General features: G+C 46.0%; 1 protein-coding gene across 4 annotated transcripts; it reads right to left on the bottom strand.

The window, feature by feature from the left end:
- Window positions 1–1,579: 1,579 nt before the first annotated feature.
- LOC109773422 (uncharacterized) lies at window positions 1,580–9,974 on the bottom strand. Of its 4 annotated transcripts, none has more exons than XR_012185031.1 (14): window positions 9,675–9,940; window positions 8,567–8,953; window positions 7,682–7,856; window positions 5,809–5,892; window positions 5,475–5,716; window positions 5,152–5,389; window positions 4,091–4,170; window positions 3,893–3,977; window positions 3,331–3,462; window positions 3,130–3,243; window positions 2,535–3,060; window positions 2,310–2,394; window positions 2,158–2,214; window positions 1,580–2,067 (listed from the first exon to the last, which is right to left on the bottom strand). XR_012185031.1 is itself a non-coding variant. In XM_020332114.4 (14 exons), exons 2-14 carry the CDS (start codon window positions 8,776–8,778, stop codon window positions 1,946–1,948), a joined length of 1,674 nt encoding a protein of 557 aa, XP_020187703.1. In that variant the 5' UTR covers window positions 8,779–8,953; window positions 9,675–9,974; the 3' UTR covers window positions 1,580–1,945. The 4 variants fall into 4 exon arrangements, 2 of the variants coding, with proteins under 2 accessions (XP_020187703.1, XP_020187702.1); XR_012185030.1 differs by having other exon boundaries at window positions 9,590–9,935; XM_020332114.4 differs by having other exon boundaries at window positions 2,535–2,582; window positions 9,675–9,974.
- Window positions 9,975–13,913: the final 3,939 nt, after the last annotated feature.

Genomic DNA, 13,913 nt, shown 5'->3' with positions numbered 1-13,913 from the left:
CTCAGTCAGTTCCAAATTATAAGGCATTCTATTTTTTTCCGAATAGGACGCATATAGATATGTTTTAGTGTGTTTGTTCACTTATTTCAATTTGTATATAATCTATATCGCAATATCCAAAACATCTTATAATTCGGAACGGAGCCAGTACATACATGCTTGAACATTCCTTGTAGAGATCGCGCCCTTGGTGGTGGCCAGAGTCAGGACGCAGGTGGCAAACAAACGCCTTGTCAGGGATGGGCTATGTTTGCACGCCTGGACAAATGACATCGTTGGGGATCTTGACACCGACGCTCTTGCACAATTCATTCGGCTTTGGGAGGCTATGATGGAGGTGCAATTGGATCCGGAGCTAGAGGACGCTCCGCTCTGGGCCTGGAACGAGTACGGCAGCTACTCAGCGTCCTCGGCGTATAGGGTGCTTTGTATGGGAGGGATACGATTCCACTCCTTTGCGGCCATCTGGAAATGTTGGGCACCGCTATCCTGTCGGATCTTCATGTGGCTCACGGTGCAATATCGTCTTTGGACCTCGAACAGGTGAACTAGGCACGGTCTGCAAGACCAAACCTCACCATGCTACCTTTGTGACCAGGACGAGGACACGGTGGACCACATCCTGCTCCAGTGCGTGTATGCACGCCATGTGTGGTACCTCTGCTTCACTAGGATCAGCGTGGATCAAACTATGTGCCCCACGTCGCAGTCCCAGATCGCAACTTGGTGGAGCGAAGCGAGGAAGCAGATGGACAAGAGGAGCAGGAAAGGCTTCGACACGGTTGTCATGTTAACCTGCTGGTCGCTGTGGAAGCAAAAAAACGCTAGGGTCTTTGGTAGAGGTGGCACGTTAGACGTCTTCGGAGTGACTGAGGCTATCTTTCAGGATCTGCAAAACTGGAAGAGGGCTGGAGCGAATGGAGTGGCGCACGTAGTTGAGTAGTACGTAGTGTATATGGGAGTAGAGTGGAGGCTGCGTCACGGTCGACTTGTGACCTTGTGACTAGCAACTAAACTTCTCTTATACATATTTTTTTCCTCTTCTATAAAGCTATGGTACGCCTTTGGCGTACCCTCGAAAAAAGAAAAAAACATTCCTTGCACTGTATTATTGCCGTGTGACTTGTATCACACACTGAAGCTGGCAAAACGATGTGAAAACCCATGCTTCCATCTTCAGCTCTGGTTAGCTCGGAAGATTGCTCATTGTTGTCTTTTGACGCGCAAATGCTGGCTTCAAGTGAGAATATTGGTCCCTGCCCCCCTGATGTACCATTTCTCCTTTCGCTTTTGACGAAGAAATGCAAGTGGTGAGCGGTACTCAACATGTTACTCTCCACACACGGGCAACAAATCCCCTCACTTGTTCCAAGCATTTGCATGAACTTCACCACTTTCAAATGATTCTGCAACTGAGCCAGTGCAAGAAATTACAAGTTTCAGAACTCTTAGCGCACATAGAAGCGTCAAAGCAAACCGAGCAACATGATTGCAATAGGGTTCGGTAAGGCAAAACCAGAACGAACGTAACCCACAAATCATCATTGCCTGTCAAGTTCTTGATAACCATATCAGTCAGTTTTACTGTAAGCTATAAAAATCTCTTCGAAAGGTTCAGAAAAGCAGAGGTGAATTAAATTGTAATACACATGCTCGTCAGAGCTGGTAACAAGTATACACTTATGCTGTAGCCAGTAATAGCCGGGGACCCATCGCCGAGACTGTCAAACCAACATACGGCGAACCAAACAGGCATCACTGCTAACATCAAACACCATACTATTTTGGAGACAGGGGGTGGATTTTGTTTTAACGAATTCACTAAAAAGAAAGCATCGGTTAGGATTTACAAAAGCTGGACGGGGTAACACCAAGACCAAAAGGCAACAGTTTTTTTTTCCTCTCTTTTACTTTTCTGTGGTTTACTTTTTAAAACCTCCATATCCTATTTACGTCGAGGTTGGTATTGTTCTGGTGGGGCGCTTGAGTGAGAAGAAGGTTGTCCCTCCTTATGGGGCAACATATTTAAGAAACTGCCGTGCACAGGTTCATCTTCATCCATGCTCTCTGTTTCAATACGAACAAAGGTAAATGGATCGTGATCAATAAATGGTGAGCTGGGGAACCAAATGTAAAATACTGGCCAGTGCTAGTTACCAAACAATGTCTTGATGGTTGGCCGTTTTGATTTGGAACTCTTTTTCTTCAGCTCGGCTGTTGCATAAAAGCACCATTCAATTCTAAAACTAACGAACTAAGAATACAAAATCCCAAGGCCAAAGGCAATAGTGCAGTCAAGAAAGACTAACCAATCCCGGCAACTTCATCGTCATTCACAATTTCAAAGTTCTTGTAGGTGTATCCAACAAAATTTGCATCCTTGGATGGAAGCATCTGGAAGAAAAAAAATCTTAAGTGCCGACATGAAGCTGAACATGAGTGAACTCAATGTTCCCATGACATTATTATTTTTAAGCTAAAAATGCACGCTGCAAACGCATGCATGCTGCATTTCATGCTGAATTCAGGCATACCTTTCTCCATGGACCCGCCTTAGATGAACTCTGAACTTGTGCTCCAGTCTGCAAAAATATAGTTGAAACAAAGGTAAATGTAAGCATGACACCTTGAGCTTTCGACACAGTTCTAATTCAAGTCTCAACAGCATTTATCATGGAGATCTATCTAAGTAGTGGGTACATGGGAAACATAGCCCGTATTTTAGAAGTTGTGTCTTCCCTGTGTCAAAACCTGCTTTGGGAATATTTAAGTGTATTTAAAATTAAAGTGCAAACCTCTAAAAATAAAAGGTGAAAACAGGTAAAAAGAAGGTTATTAGCAGCTTCCATGCGAACTGCAACTGCAGTAGATGCATATTTCACTGCTCGGAAATATAAAACGCACAGCATTCTGGAATCTCTTAAGTTAGCCACTGCATAACTGTGAGCCATGCCAACAGTCAATGCATGACAGACCACCGTCAGCACCAAAAAAAAGTGGGAACATACTTCAAGCCACTTTGGTTATCGACTGTCATGCACCGCAGAAACCATCAAGTGTCTGGAGCAGGAAATACTATTAATGCATATTGTCTAGAAAGATATACAAAGTGGAACCACAGAATATTACCTCCTCAAATTTCTCAAAGTTCTGAGTATCCAACTCGCCATTAACTTCTGGTATGAAAGCAGCTTTCATCTGATACAACTTTTCCCATTGGACACCTCTAAACCATGTATGTGCCTGAAGTGGATGACATGGTGTTATCAGCTAAGCAGGTAACTGAGAGAAATGAGGGTGTACTGTGTAGAACCAAGGTAAGGGACACACTTTTATTTCATGGGCTCCTTTTGTTCCAAGTCTCTGCTCAACATTACAGAGAAGTTTGCTAATGAGATCCTTAGTTTCAGAAGAAAGCTTTGCTTCTTCAGGAAATTTCAGGTGACTTCTCCAGTTCACAATCTGGATGAACAAAAAAGAGTATCAAACAGATCAGATTGCATTTTTGTACAGTTATACGAGTATTCTGTGTGCCAATGAACAAGTTAGGTGAATTGTTGGATATAAATTCCTACTACAGAACACTAAACAGGGTAAACCCAATATCATGCATGCAATGAATAATATAGTCCATATAAGGTGTATAGTAGGGAACTACTAGATATGAGCTGCAGTGACCAGCTGCAACTATCAGAATCTATCCACAGGGTAGTAAAACTACGGGCAATTCACACTACTATGGTGCATCTATGCATTTTGCCCTGTCCTATGTGTTATAGATTTGACTAAAGTCAGTCTCGTGCGCGTCTGGCAAGCGTTACATAGGCTGAAGATACCAAACCAAATAAACATCCACAGTGATTGATTCATGAAGCCTGTGTGAGAGACATACCTTTCTGCAGGTTGACATTGGATCCTCCGAATAAAATGGGGGATAACCAACTAGCATTTCGTACATGATAGCACCAAGGGACCACCTAATAAAGAAAGAAATGTCAGACCAAGAATCCATTAAATACATAAAGCATGTGCAATGAAAATTAAGAAGTTTAACGACTAAAGAAAATCATTACAAGATAAGAAACCTAACCAGTCACACTCCATTCCATATCCTTTCTTCAATAGAACCTCTGGAGCAATGTAATCAGGAGTACCAACTGTAGAATACGCCTGTATGACACAAGAATGACCAACATGTTAGCTATGCCAGTGGGGCATACTAGCTTGTTAACATAGCAAATCATAGACAACATATATGAAAGGAAAAGCCAAGTCAAGATACAAATCCCACATAAGAAAAACCAATGTTTATCAAGAAGTACCATAATACATCATTTACACAACCCACTAGAAGTTCAAGCTTAGAATATGAGGTATTTGATTTCCTTGCAAATAGTATATCGCCCCACTGAAGGAAGGTAACTGGGTTTCTTGAGCTGGGCAAACACTTTATTTAAAAACATCCTGCAGTTGGATTTGACTAGGTTCAACACCGTGAAGATTGGCATGTTACACCAAAACCATGCCTCCTTAGATCTGGACAGCTTATGTTTATGTTAATGTTTCTGTGTTCTTAATTTCTCATAGTTCTTCCTTGAGAAAGATTCATGTTTAAAGTAACTCCGACACATTTTCAGCGAAACAATAGATAAAAAGTTGAAATTTGATATGGTTTTTTGCAAGGTAGGAGGTCAAGAAAATGGATGCCTAGGAAATACGAAGACAGCATAAAGCCTGGTAGGACCATAGGGTCTGTCTCGTTTGATGCCCCAAGTTGACAAGCCAACATTTCAGCAATGTCAAAAGTTGCCATGTTTCGGTATGAAGGTTGGTTTTCTGCCAATTCTGTGCCAAATTTTGGCAAGGTGCATTAGGATAGACGATAGTGATTGATTTGCTATCAACATTAGAGACGAGATAATGCCTTGCCAAATTCAGTCAAATCCTGCCAACATTCATGGAGCCAGAAAATTGGGGACCACATTTCTACAAACTATTTTGGCAAGGCAAAACAAGGCATGAAACCAAGCATGCCCGTAGAACTGTACTACAAACATTAATATATCAACTTATTAGACATGGCATCATAACATTGTTAATATTGTTTCCCAACCATCAATAAGTTGATTCCATCCTAGATGTGTTACTTACCAACATCCGACGGTTCTTTTGCCAATGTGACAGCTGCTCCTGCTGCGTACGCTTCGGTGCAGAAGAGTTAGTTAATCGACTGGTGTTATCGGGTAAAGGTTTAGCACCTTTTCCAGGTGTATAGTCCGGTTCGTTCAAATTTGGAAAATTACTGCTATCCAAAGGTTTGCACAATCCAAAGTCAGAAAGCTTCAAGTGACCACTGAGATCTAACAATAAATTATCTGGCTTGATATCCCTGACAGAAGAAACACAAAAATATATCTTAGATTACCTACGTGGCAGAATTATTAACAGAGCAAGAGAACCGTTATACACGATACCTGTGAATGTAATTGTGCTTGTGAATGGACTCTATTGCTAGTACAGTTTCAGCGATGTAAAATTTGGCTTCATCTTCTGTCAGAGTGTCCTTGCGCATGAGCAAAGTCATCATGTCACCACCAGGAAGGTACTCCATGATGAGATACAAGAACTCATCATCTTGAAAAGAATAGTAAAGCTTTACTATGTACGCACTATCGACTTCTGCAAGAAGGTTTCTTTCGGCTTTGACGTGTTCCACCTGAAATGTGTACAAACATGACACTGTGTCAGAGGACAGCATATAACCAGAAATGGAAAATACAAAAAAACGGATAAACCGTACACGGTTACCTGGCCCCTACGAAGCATTTCAGATTTCTTAAGCTTTTTCATTGCATATACACTTTTAGAGGTCTTCTCTCTACAAAGACGCACCTGCATAATCACAATTCAGAATGACATTAAACATGACGCACATAGCGATGACCAAAAAAGTACAAATAACTGGAGATGGTTACTTTATTAAATATGGCCCAGTTCTTTTGGCGGCTTATGACAGTGCCGCCCCCTCCCCAACTTATTCTAGAAGCCGCCCCCCATATTGGTTGGAGCTTCTAAAGAAGCGCCCACGGATATGGGGGGCCGTCTTGTAAACTAAGCTAGGGAGGGGGCAGCTTATTATAGAAGCCGCTAAAAGAACTGGGCTGTAACGGGCTAACTGGGCATACATTTTTATAGTGCAGGGGAAAGAACAACACAGCTGGAGAAGAATAGGGAAGGCATAGGAAATAACTGAAAGAAAATATATCAGAAGAACAGAGCACACCACTAAACCAGGCCAGCCTGTAAACGTTGCTTTATAAGTATACGGGTCAACTGCACTATGCAAAAACATTATTCTCATGTTCTCTTGCTGAAAAGGATGAAAGGGAAATCCTTGTATGAAGGGATTCTTTTTATCCTGATGTGATATATGAAGAGCGGGCTTAGCGCAGTGGTAGAGTCTCCACTTGTGGCCTGGAGGTCCTGGGTTCGAACCAGCCTCCTTGCAGAATTATTATGCAAGGGGTAAGGCTGACCCTACCTTGTGTGGGAGCTTTCGGCACTGGGTACACGCTTTTTTTTACGTGACTATATATCTCTACTTCACTACCATCTTATAAATTGGAGTTGGTGGTAGCGGTGAGTCCCCCCAAACTCCACCTCAATTTCCCTCGTCTATCTAGGACCCACTAGACCCCTTCCGTTTTTAAAAAACTAACAGAAATAATGCAGTCGGGGAGCCTCGAACCTCACACTTGCCTCTACACCCAACTCAGTCAAACCAACAAGCTGCCACCTCACGCATGTTTCGAATGGGGAAGTCTTTTATAAGTATATACATGGCAATACGGGAAAAAAAAACTACCGAGACGAACCAGCCAGTCAATCTGCCAACCAATTGTTTTCCCTGCTGTGGCTACTCCCCAATCCATGTCTTCCGGCCGGCCCTCCTTCCAACCTCAATCATCATCATCATCATCAACAACAAACCCTTTAGTCCCAAACAAGTTGGGGTTGGCTAGAGTAGAAACCCAAAAGATCTCGCAACCAACTCATGGTTCCAATCTCAATCATCCTAGCTTTCAAATTTCAAAATCCAGACATGGCTCTGCCGCTTCAAATCTTGCACTGGTGCTCCCATGGCCGCTGCAGTTACGCAAGGCCAGTGTTGCTGCTTGCTTGAGTTTTTCTTCGCAGTGTTGCAAGTGTGTTGGTTGTTCTATACTCTTAATTCAATACAACTACAATCATATTGTGGTTCCGTAGCAACGTAGGACATTGTTTTTAAGGCGTCCTGCCTTGGACGCTTAGGTGGCAAGGCACCCTAGCAGCGCCTTTCAATTTTTCCTGCCTTAGTCGCTTAGGCATCAGGGCGGTGGGTGCTCGCCTTAGGTCACCTTACCGCCTAAAGAACAATGACGCATGGGCATGCTTGTAGACAAAGAATACACAGGACGTTCCGTGTTGAGCGGCAAGTATAGAGGGAGCACAGAGCAGCACAATTTTGTGATTACATAAGAGATCATGTTTATGGGGAAAAGGTAGGATGAGCAATAGTGTCAAGCCCAATATTGGTCTTCTGAACCTACTATTGACAACCAGAATTAGAAGACCAAGAAGTCATGCCACATAGGAGGTTATAAACATATAAATAAACAACAGGGACCAAACTGAGAGGTACCTCTCCAAATGCACCTCTTCCAATAATTGTCAAAAGTTCAAAATCTTCAACCCCCATCTTGTGTCTTTGCAAACGCATATATTCAGTCTCCTTTTTCTCCAAATGTTTTAGAATGTTGTTCTGCTCTTCTGCAGGAACTTCAGCATCCTGTAATTTCCTCTCCAGCATCCAGCGCCTAAAAGTAGACAACGATATCAGATCAGGATGATGACTAAATTGTAGCCAGTAAATTAGTCTCAAACAGAAGTGGCACATCAAAGCATGAAGCAGATTGAAATGAGTTACAATCGATGCAAAATATACATCTTAGGGAGTAATGTTGATACAAGTTTTAACTGAGAACAAAATAAACAATCAGACGCAGGTTATCGAAATTGTGCAATGCGGAAATTAACAGTGATGGTGTCAACCAAAAGCTCTGAAACGGACTACACGGCTTTCAAAATGGGTATATTAATCACCTTGAGCGAAGTATTTTGAGATTAATATATCAAACCTGAAAACTAATTACAAGTCATATCTGGTAGTGAATTAAATGTTTTACTAAGCCACTTGTGCAACTGGAGGACTCAACAAACCGTTCAAGCTATGTACCTAATTTGGAGCTAGAGCTTTAATCCACTGGAACTCCTATTTATGGTGACAAACAACTTGTGTGGCCCAAGGACTTCATCTTAACAACCTGAATCGGTGTTTACCATTCCAATCCCAACATGGCATGTGATGTGTGTTATTAAGCATCATGCTTGGTAATAGCAACAAGGAGGGTGCTTGTCGCTTTCCTACTCCGCAGCATGGTAGGATACTGAACCAGATGGAGTCAAGTACCTAAATCCACAGCTAAAGCAGGGGAAAGCGCGCCAAACATTTAAGTTGCCAGCCTACCTCTCTTTCCTATCTTGCAAGGACTTCATCTGAGTCTTGTAGTGGTTCTCAATGTACTGTTTTGCCGCGGCGACCTTCTGCTTGGTCGCGCTAGAAGGCGCGTCGTCGACTGGGGGCTTCCCAGGATCCTTCCCATGGCTGGCAGGCACCGCCGGGCTCTTGGACTTGTCCCGCGGCTGGAACTTCTGGAACCAACTTCTCGCGGAATCCATCTTGTGCTCACAATGGCATCATCTCTAAGACCAGAGAGCGTATTATATTGACCAATCCAGCAGCCGCCCACAGGCCAGAGGAGCTCTGGCTCTGAAGCGGTCAATACCCTCCAAATGGATCAGATGTCCAAACCGGCACCTCCTCCGTAGAACCCGATGCTGGAATGATGCCTATCTGGAAAAACCATAGAAAATTACCATCAGTCAGAATCGTTCGCACAAGTTGCCATCCATCGCACGACTTACACGGGCGAGGGAGGGAACGGTCAATAGAATCCTTCCAAGTTTCTGCTATTTTCGGACACGACACCTAAACCCAGTCAAAAATCCCGAAACTAAGCCGCACTGGGCATGAATCCTCCGTCGACAGCAGCGGCTGACGCGCCGGTTACGAACCAGTAAACGGAACGTAAGATCCCAATTCCCAGCCGAAACCCCCACCCCCCACCAAAAAAATAATCCTCGAACAGCAGCATTCCGGCGCGGAGATTCGCGGAATTCGACCCGGAAATCGCATTGCCGGCTCGCGCGCGCGAGGCGCCCCGGAAAAACGCGGACGAGGAGCGGCGCCAAAACCCCCCGTCAAACCACCGAAACACACGCCACCGCACTCCCGAGCCCGCGGCCGCGCGCGGCGTCGCGGGGCGCCGAATTCGCCACCGGGGGGCCGCCAAAGCCCCCGCTCCCGACCGCAGCGGCGGCCACTACCCAATCCAGGGTGAAAGAGAGAGAGAGGGGAGGCGGGGATGGGAGAGCCATCTGGAACCGCGGGGTTAACCGGACGGCGCGGATCGGCGGGCGGGGCGCTCACCTCGGCGCGGGGCGGCGGCGGGGGCGGGCGCGGGGCGGATCTCGGCGGCGACTGGAGCAAAAGGGGGAGGGAGGGGGGGACTCACGCCTTTTTTTTTCTCCTTCTCCTCTCTTCTCTTCTCTTCACCCCTGCCTGGCTGCGTCGCTCCGGGTTGGTTGTCCTTTTCGTGGGCAAAGGCAAAGCGTGTGAGGGGGAGGGAGGAGAGAGAAAAGGCCAGCCCCGCCGCGCCGATGGGGAGGGAGGGAGGGAGGAAGAGCGCTGCCTGCGCTGTGCGTGCGTGCGTGTGAGAGAAGCGTGGCTTGGCTTTGACTCCCCGGAACGAAACTTCCGCGTGGCTTCTCTACCCTGTTTGGAGCCTGCTCTCTATGGTTGTGCTAGTTGTTGTACTGCTGCGGCGCCGGGGTCGGGGTCCCCCACCTGCCGCGCACAACGCGACTGGCCCCGCTCGCTCCCCGGCCTGCACCGTCGCCGTCGGTCGGCCCATCAACCCGCTCGTCCCGCCCCGATGAGTGCCTCCTTTTTTAATTTGTTCCATTTGCTTGTGCGGATACGGCACACGCCGCCTGCCGCCTTCGGGCGGCTCGGCGGGTTATCTCGTTGGCAAACCGTGTGTCCACGTTTTCTCTTCTTCTTTCTTTATTTAAGAGGTGTTTATTACTTATTTCTCAATCCATCGATCTAAATGGTTATTTTTAGGTTGAGTTTTATAGGCGGACATTGATGACCTTGAGCCTTGTGTGCTTGCAAAAATATAATGAGTAGGTGGGATGGTTGTTAGCACCGGCTTCAAAATGGTGACAAACCCGCATCGTTTCAGCTGTGCGCTGCTAGGAGTGTCGGTCACCCTTCTCAAACCGTGATTTTCTGAAGTGAAAAAAAACCTTGATCTGCACTTTTTCTCGACACTAGCATCATTGCCACCTTACATGATGATGTCGTTATATGATCATCATGGATCGTCTGTATGTACTCGTGAAGGGGTAGTGGTAGTAGACGACAATCGTTGCGCCATTGCCACCTTAACGGGTCATTGATGTGTTCTTGCCTAGGTCGGTAACAGTTGCCGACATCGTCCATTTGTCGTCATATGCCGCCCACGGAGGACAACGCTAGGATGATGACTCATTGCCTCGCGCCGTCCTAATATGGCTCAACCAACAACAACCCCCCACCTCGCATCTGCTTTTCCAGTGTACGAGTTGGCGATAAGTTGTCTTTGATGGAGCCCTAGCCTCCCTGGCGTGGTTTAACTCCGCCTCGTTGTTCCCTTGCCCTGTGTCACTTTGCTCATTGTTGCATTGCTCGTGGACGAAATATTGTGAGGGTATTGATTCTGATCCCAGTGATTATTGGAGGGTGTCGAGGGGACTCAATCTTGCGTTAGATTCATGGGGTTTTATGATTTGTTTGATCTGCGCATTTTGCCATTTGCACTCCGGGGTATTGAAGATTTTTAAGCATTGTGTTTGACTTGTCTCTATGGTTGTGACTTTACAACACCTTTTTTATCATCCATGTGATCCATGATAAGGCCTCATTCGGTTTGGAAGATTTTTATAGAAAAAACATAGGAACAAGGATTCCGGAGGAAATTTTTTATATATGCATTCGGTTTGTAGGAAACGCGTACAGGAATTTCATAGGAATACTACTAATCTCCTGTATTTTTAGAGAAAACTACACACCCACTCAAAACTCATTTTGCGCGTAGGAACGAGGCAAGTCAATTTTTTAGGATGGCAAGTGTCGTCCTATCAAATTCCTATACTACTCCTAATTCCTACGTTTTGATTTCGTCTAAACTGAATGAGCCCTAAACGACTAGCCGGTTCAAAGTTAGCCATGGAAACCGACTAGCCATTTCCAACACCAGGTCCACAAATCAAGGCCTCGCCGACCATGCCCCACGGCGATCGGCATGTTTCCGACGAGATCCATCGACGTTCACACAGTTGTTACATCCCGTGGAAACACACCCACAGACGCATTTACAAGTCGGCAACGCCCGAGTAGAGTACAGCAGCGACGTAGCGTACGTAGTCGTATAATCGTATTAAAAGCCGCCGATCGATAGTAGACTAGACACACGCACAATCCTACGTACGTACCGCTCCTAGAATTGATGCGCCACCTACCCAGAGCCCGCCGCTTCGTACCTACGCGCTCGGTTGCCAGTTCGCCATACCACGAGTGCCTCGGAGCTATACCTTAGCGTAGTATACGATAATACGACTGACAAATCCTTTTTTTTTCAAGCGAGTTGCTAGCGTATCCTGAAGAGTTGGCGATTGTGTTGCCACCAGCCTCGTACCGTTGAGCAAGCAAGTAAAAGAGAAAAAATCACGCGACGTTGTCACCCGTGTGCTCCCAGTCCCTCCCAACAACCTGCGGATGCGTTAGACGGAACGTAAAGCAGGCAGCTACAGGCAGCTGGGGTAGTCCCGACCCGGTCGATCGACCGCGACGGTGCGAACCCAACGCAAGCGAGGAGTCGCCGGCCGGCCAGCCGTGCTGATGATTCCGGCCTACCCCGCCCCTACCATGTCCACCACGTAGCTGCCGCTTCCCATCGACGGTGGAGTCGTCATCGGGGTCGGGCGAGGTTTCTTTGGCTTCACCCCAGCGCCGGGGCAGGTGCACCCACCCACCTCGTCCTGCCGCACTCTCGCCGCGGACGATGCGGACTTGTAATATACTGTACGACGAGCTAGGGACGGTTTCTTGCGGGGACGCACGGTGGAGTTGGAGGTTTGGCGGCTGATCCATCGCTTTCTTGGGGAGGACGACGGACAGGTCTGTGCCTGATCCACGACGAACAGAACAGCCCCTAAAGTCAGACCCAACCCGATCGCTGATGCGGACTTGATTAGTGTTGTGGACCGAGGAGCAGGCATGGGTCGAGTCGTGGATCGGTCGAAGCCGATACGTATTCACACTCATCCATGGGCGAGGACTGGTCATTTCTTCCTTCTCTCCGATCCTTCAAGTCGGAAGCACAAGACGGGTGCTGTCAGATGTTTTCAACTGTCATTTTTATCTGATGAGTAGGGTTTTCAATTGTCAGATGTTACGGGTGCTTTGGCCAGACGGATGCATGAGTCGATGTGATGATCTTTTTGGTCATAACGTAGGAGGTACGGGTGGTAGTGGTACCGCGGTCACAATTACTTTGACGCGCGATCGAAAAGGAACCGCAGCTTTGGGGTGAAGATGGTCCGTACGCGGAGTTTCGGTGTGGAGCAGCTTTGATCAACCATGCTGTCGTGTAATTAATCAGACGGAGACGGCTGATGGTCCATGCGCACTTGAAGCTTAGGCCTCGTACAATGTAAGGTGCTTAGAGAAAAGATGCTTGAAGAAATAAACCAGGCTTTTCTTAAACACCGATACTTATTTATACAGGGCAGACGCTTAATTAGGCACCTCTTCTGTAAAAATAAGCATTGGTGCTTCAAAACAACTGGTTTATTTTCTAAGCACTTTCCTAAGCACCTAGCATTGGACAAGACCTTATTAAGCCGACCAGAGTGGTCATCTCGTCCTCTTAATGCTAGTCGTGTGTAAGTTAATCATGTTGTTAAGATTAGCCAAATACCTGTGTGTTGTCACGAGACAATAAAACATGACACATAAGGTACAATCGAAGTCGCTAACGTACACGAGTGTAACATCTTCTCTCACTGAACTAACATCACATGGCAAGTCTAAAGCTTAAATCCTGTGGGCTGGGGATACCACTGTCCCACTAACCATCCAACCACACGCTGGTTCACCACCATATGCAATCTTTGACATAGTCATTTCCTTCTTTGTTTCTCCGCCTGACAAATACGTCGATATACAAACCCTATTCTCTATAAGATCATAAGTTGTACAATTAGCCAATATATGTCACATCATGTAACGATTATATTGTTGTTCTCCATGGAGTCCAAATAGCACAAAGGTCACACCATGTAATGATTATATTGTTGTTCTCCATGGAGTCCAAACAGTACAGATTAATTCTATTTTCGATGAAGAAACCACATGCTTTTTAGCAAGCAATTGCTGTTTAGGGTAATAGGCAATTCTTTTGAGCAAATATTAGCAAGATTGTGAGAACACCGAAGAAATTTAGATAAGCTTCGCCATAAATCAGTTATATAATTTGAAGTAACAACATCACGTCTCCTTTCCCAAAGGCTTGCCGTCCTTAATCAAAATATTGCATTTGTATGCAGCTTACCGGATGGAACCATGGGTCCGTGGCGGAAGGCTTTGCCTACCATCATTCTTGGGGCCGCGTCATGGGTGCAAGCCCCCATGTGGATGTCCTCCAACA

The sequence above is a fragment of the Aegilops tauschii genome, chromosome 1 (genome assembly GCF_002575655.3).
Source record: "Aegilops tauschii subsp. strangulata cultivar AL8/78 chromosome 1, Aet v6.0, whole genome shotgun sequence".
In the NCBI taxonomy this organism is placed as follows: domain Eukaryota; kingdom Viridiplantae; phylum Streptophyta; class Magnoliopsida; order Poales; family Poaceae; genus Aegilops; species Aegilops tauschii.
This window is presented reverse-complemented; position numbering and strand designations above follow the sequence as displayed.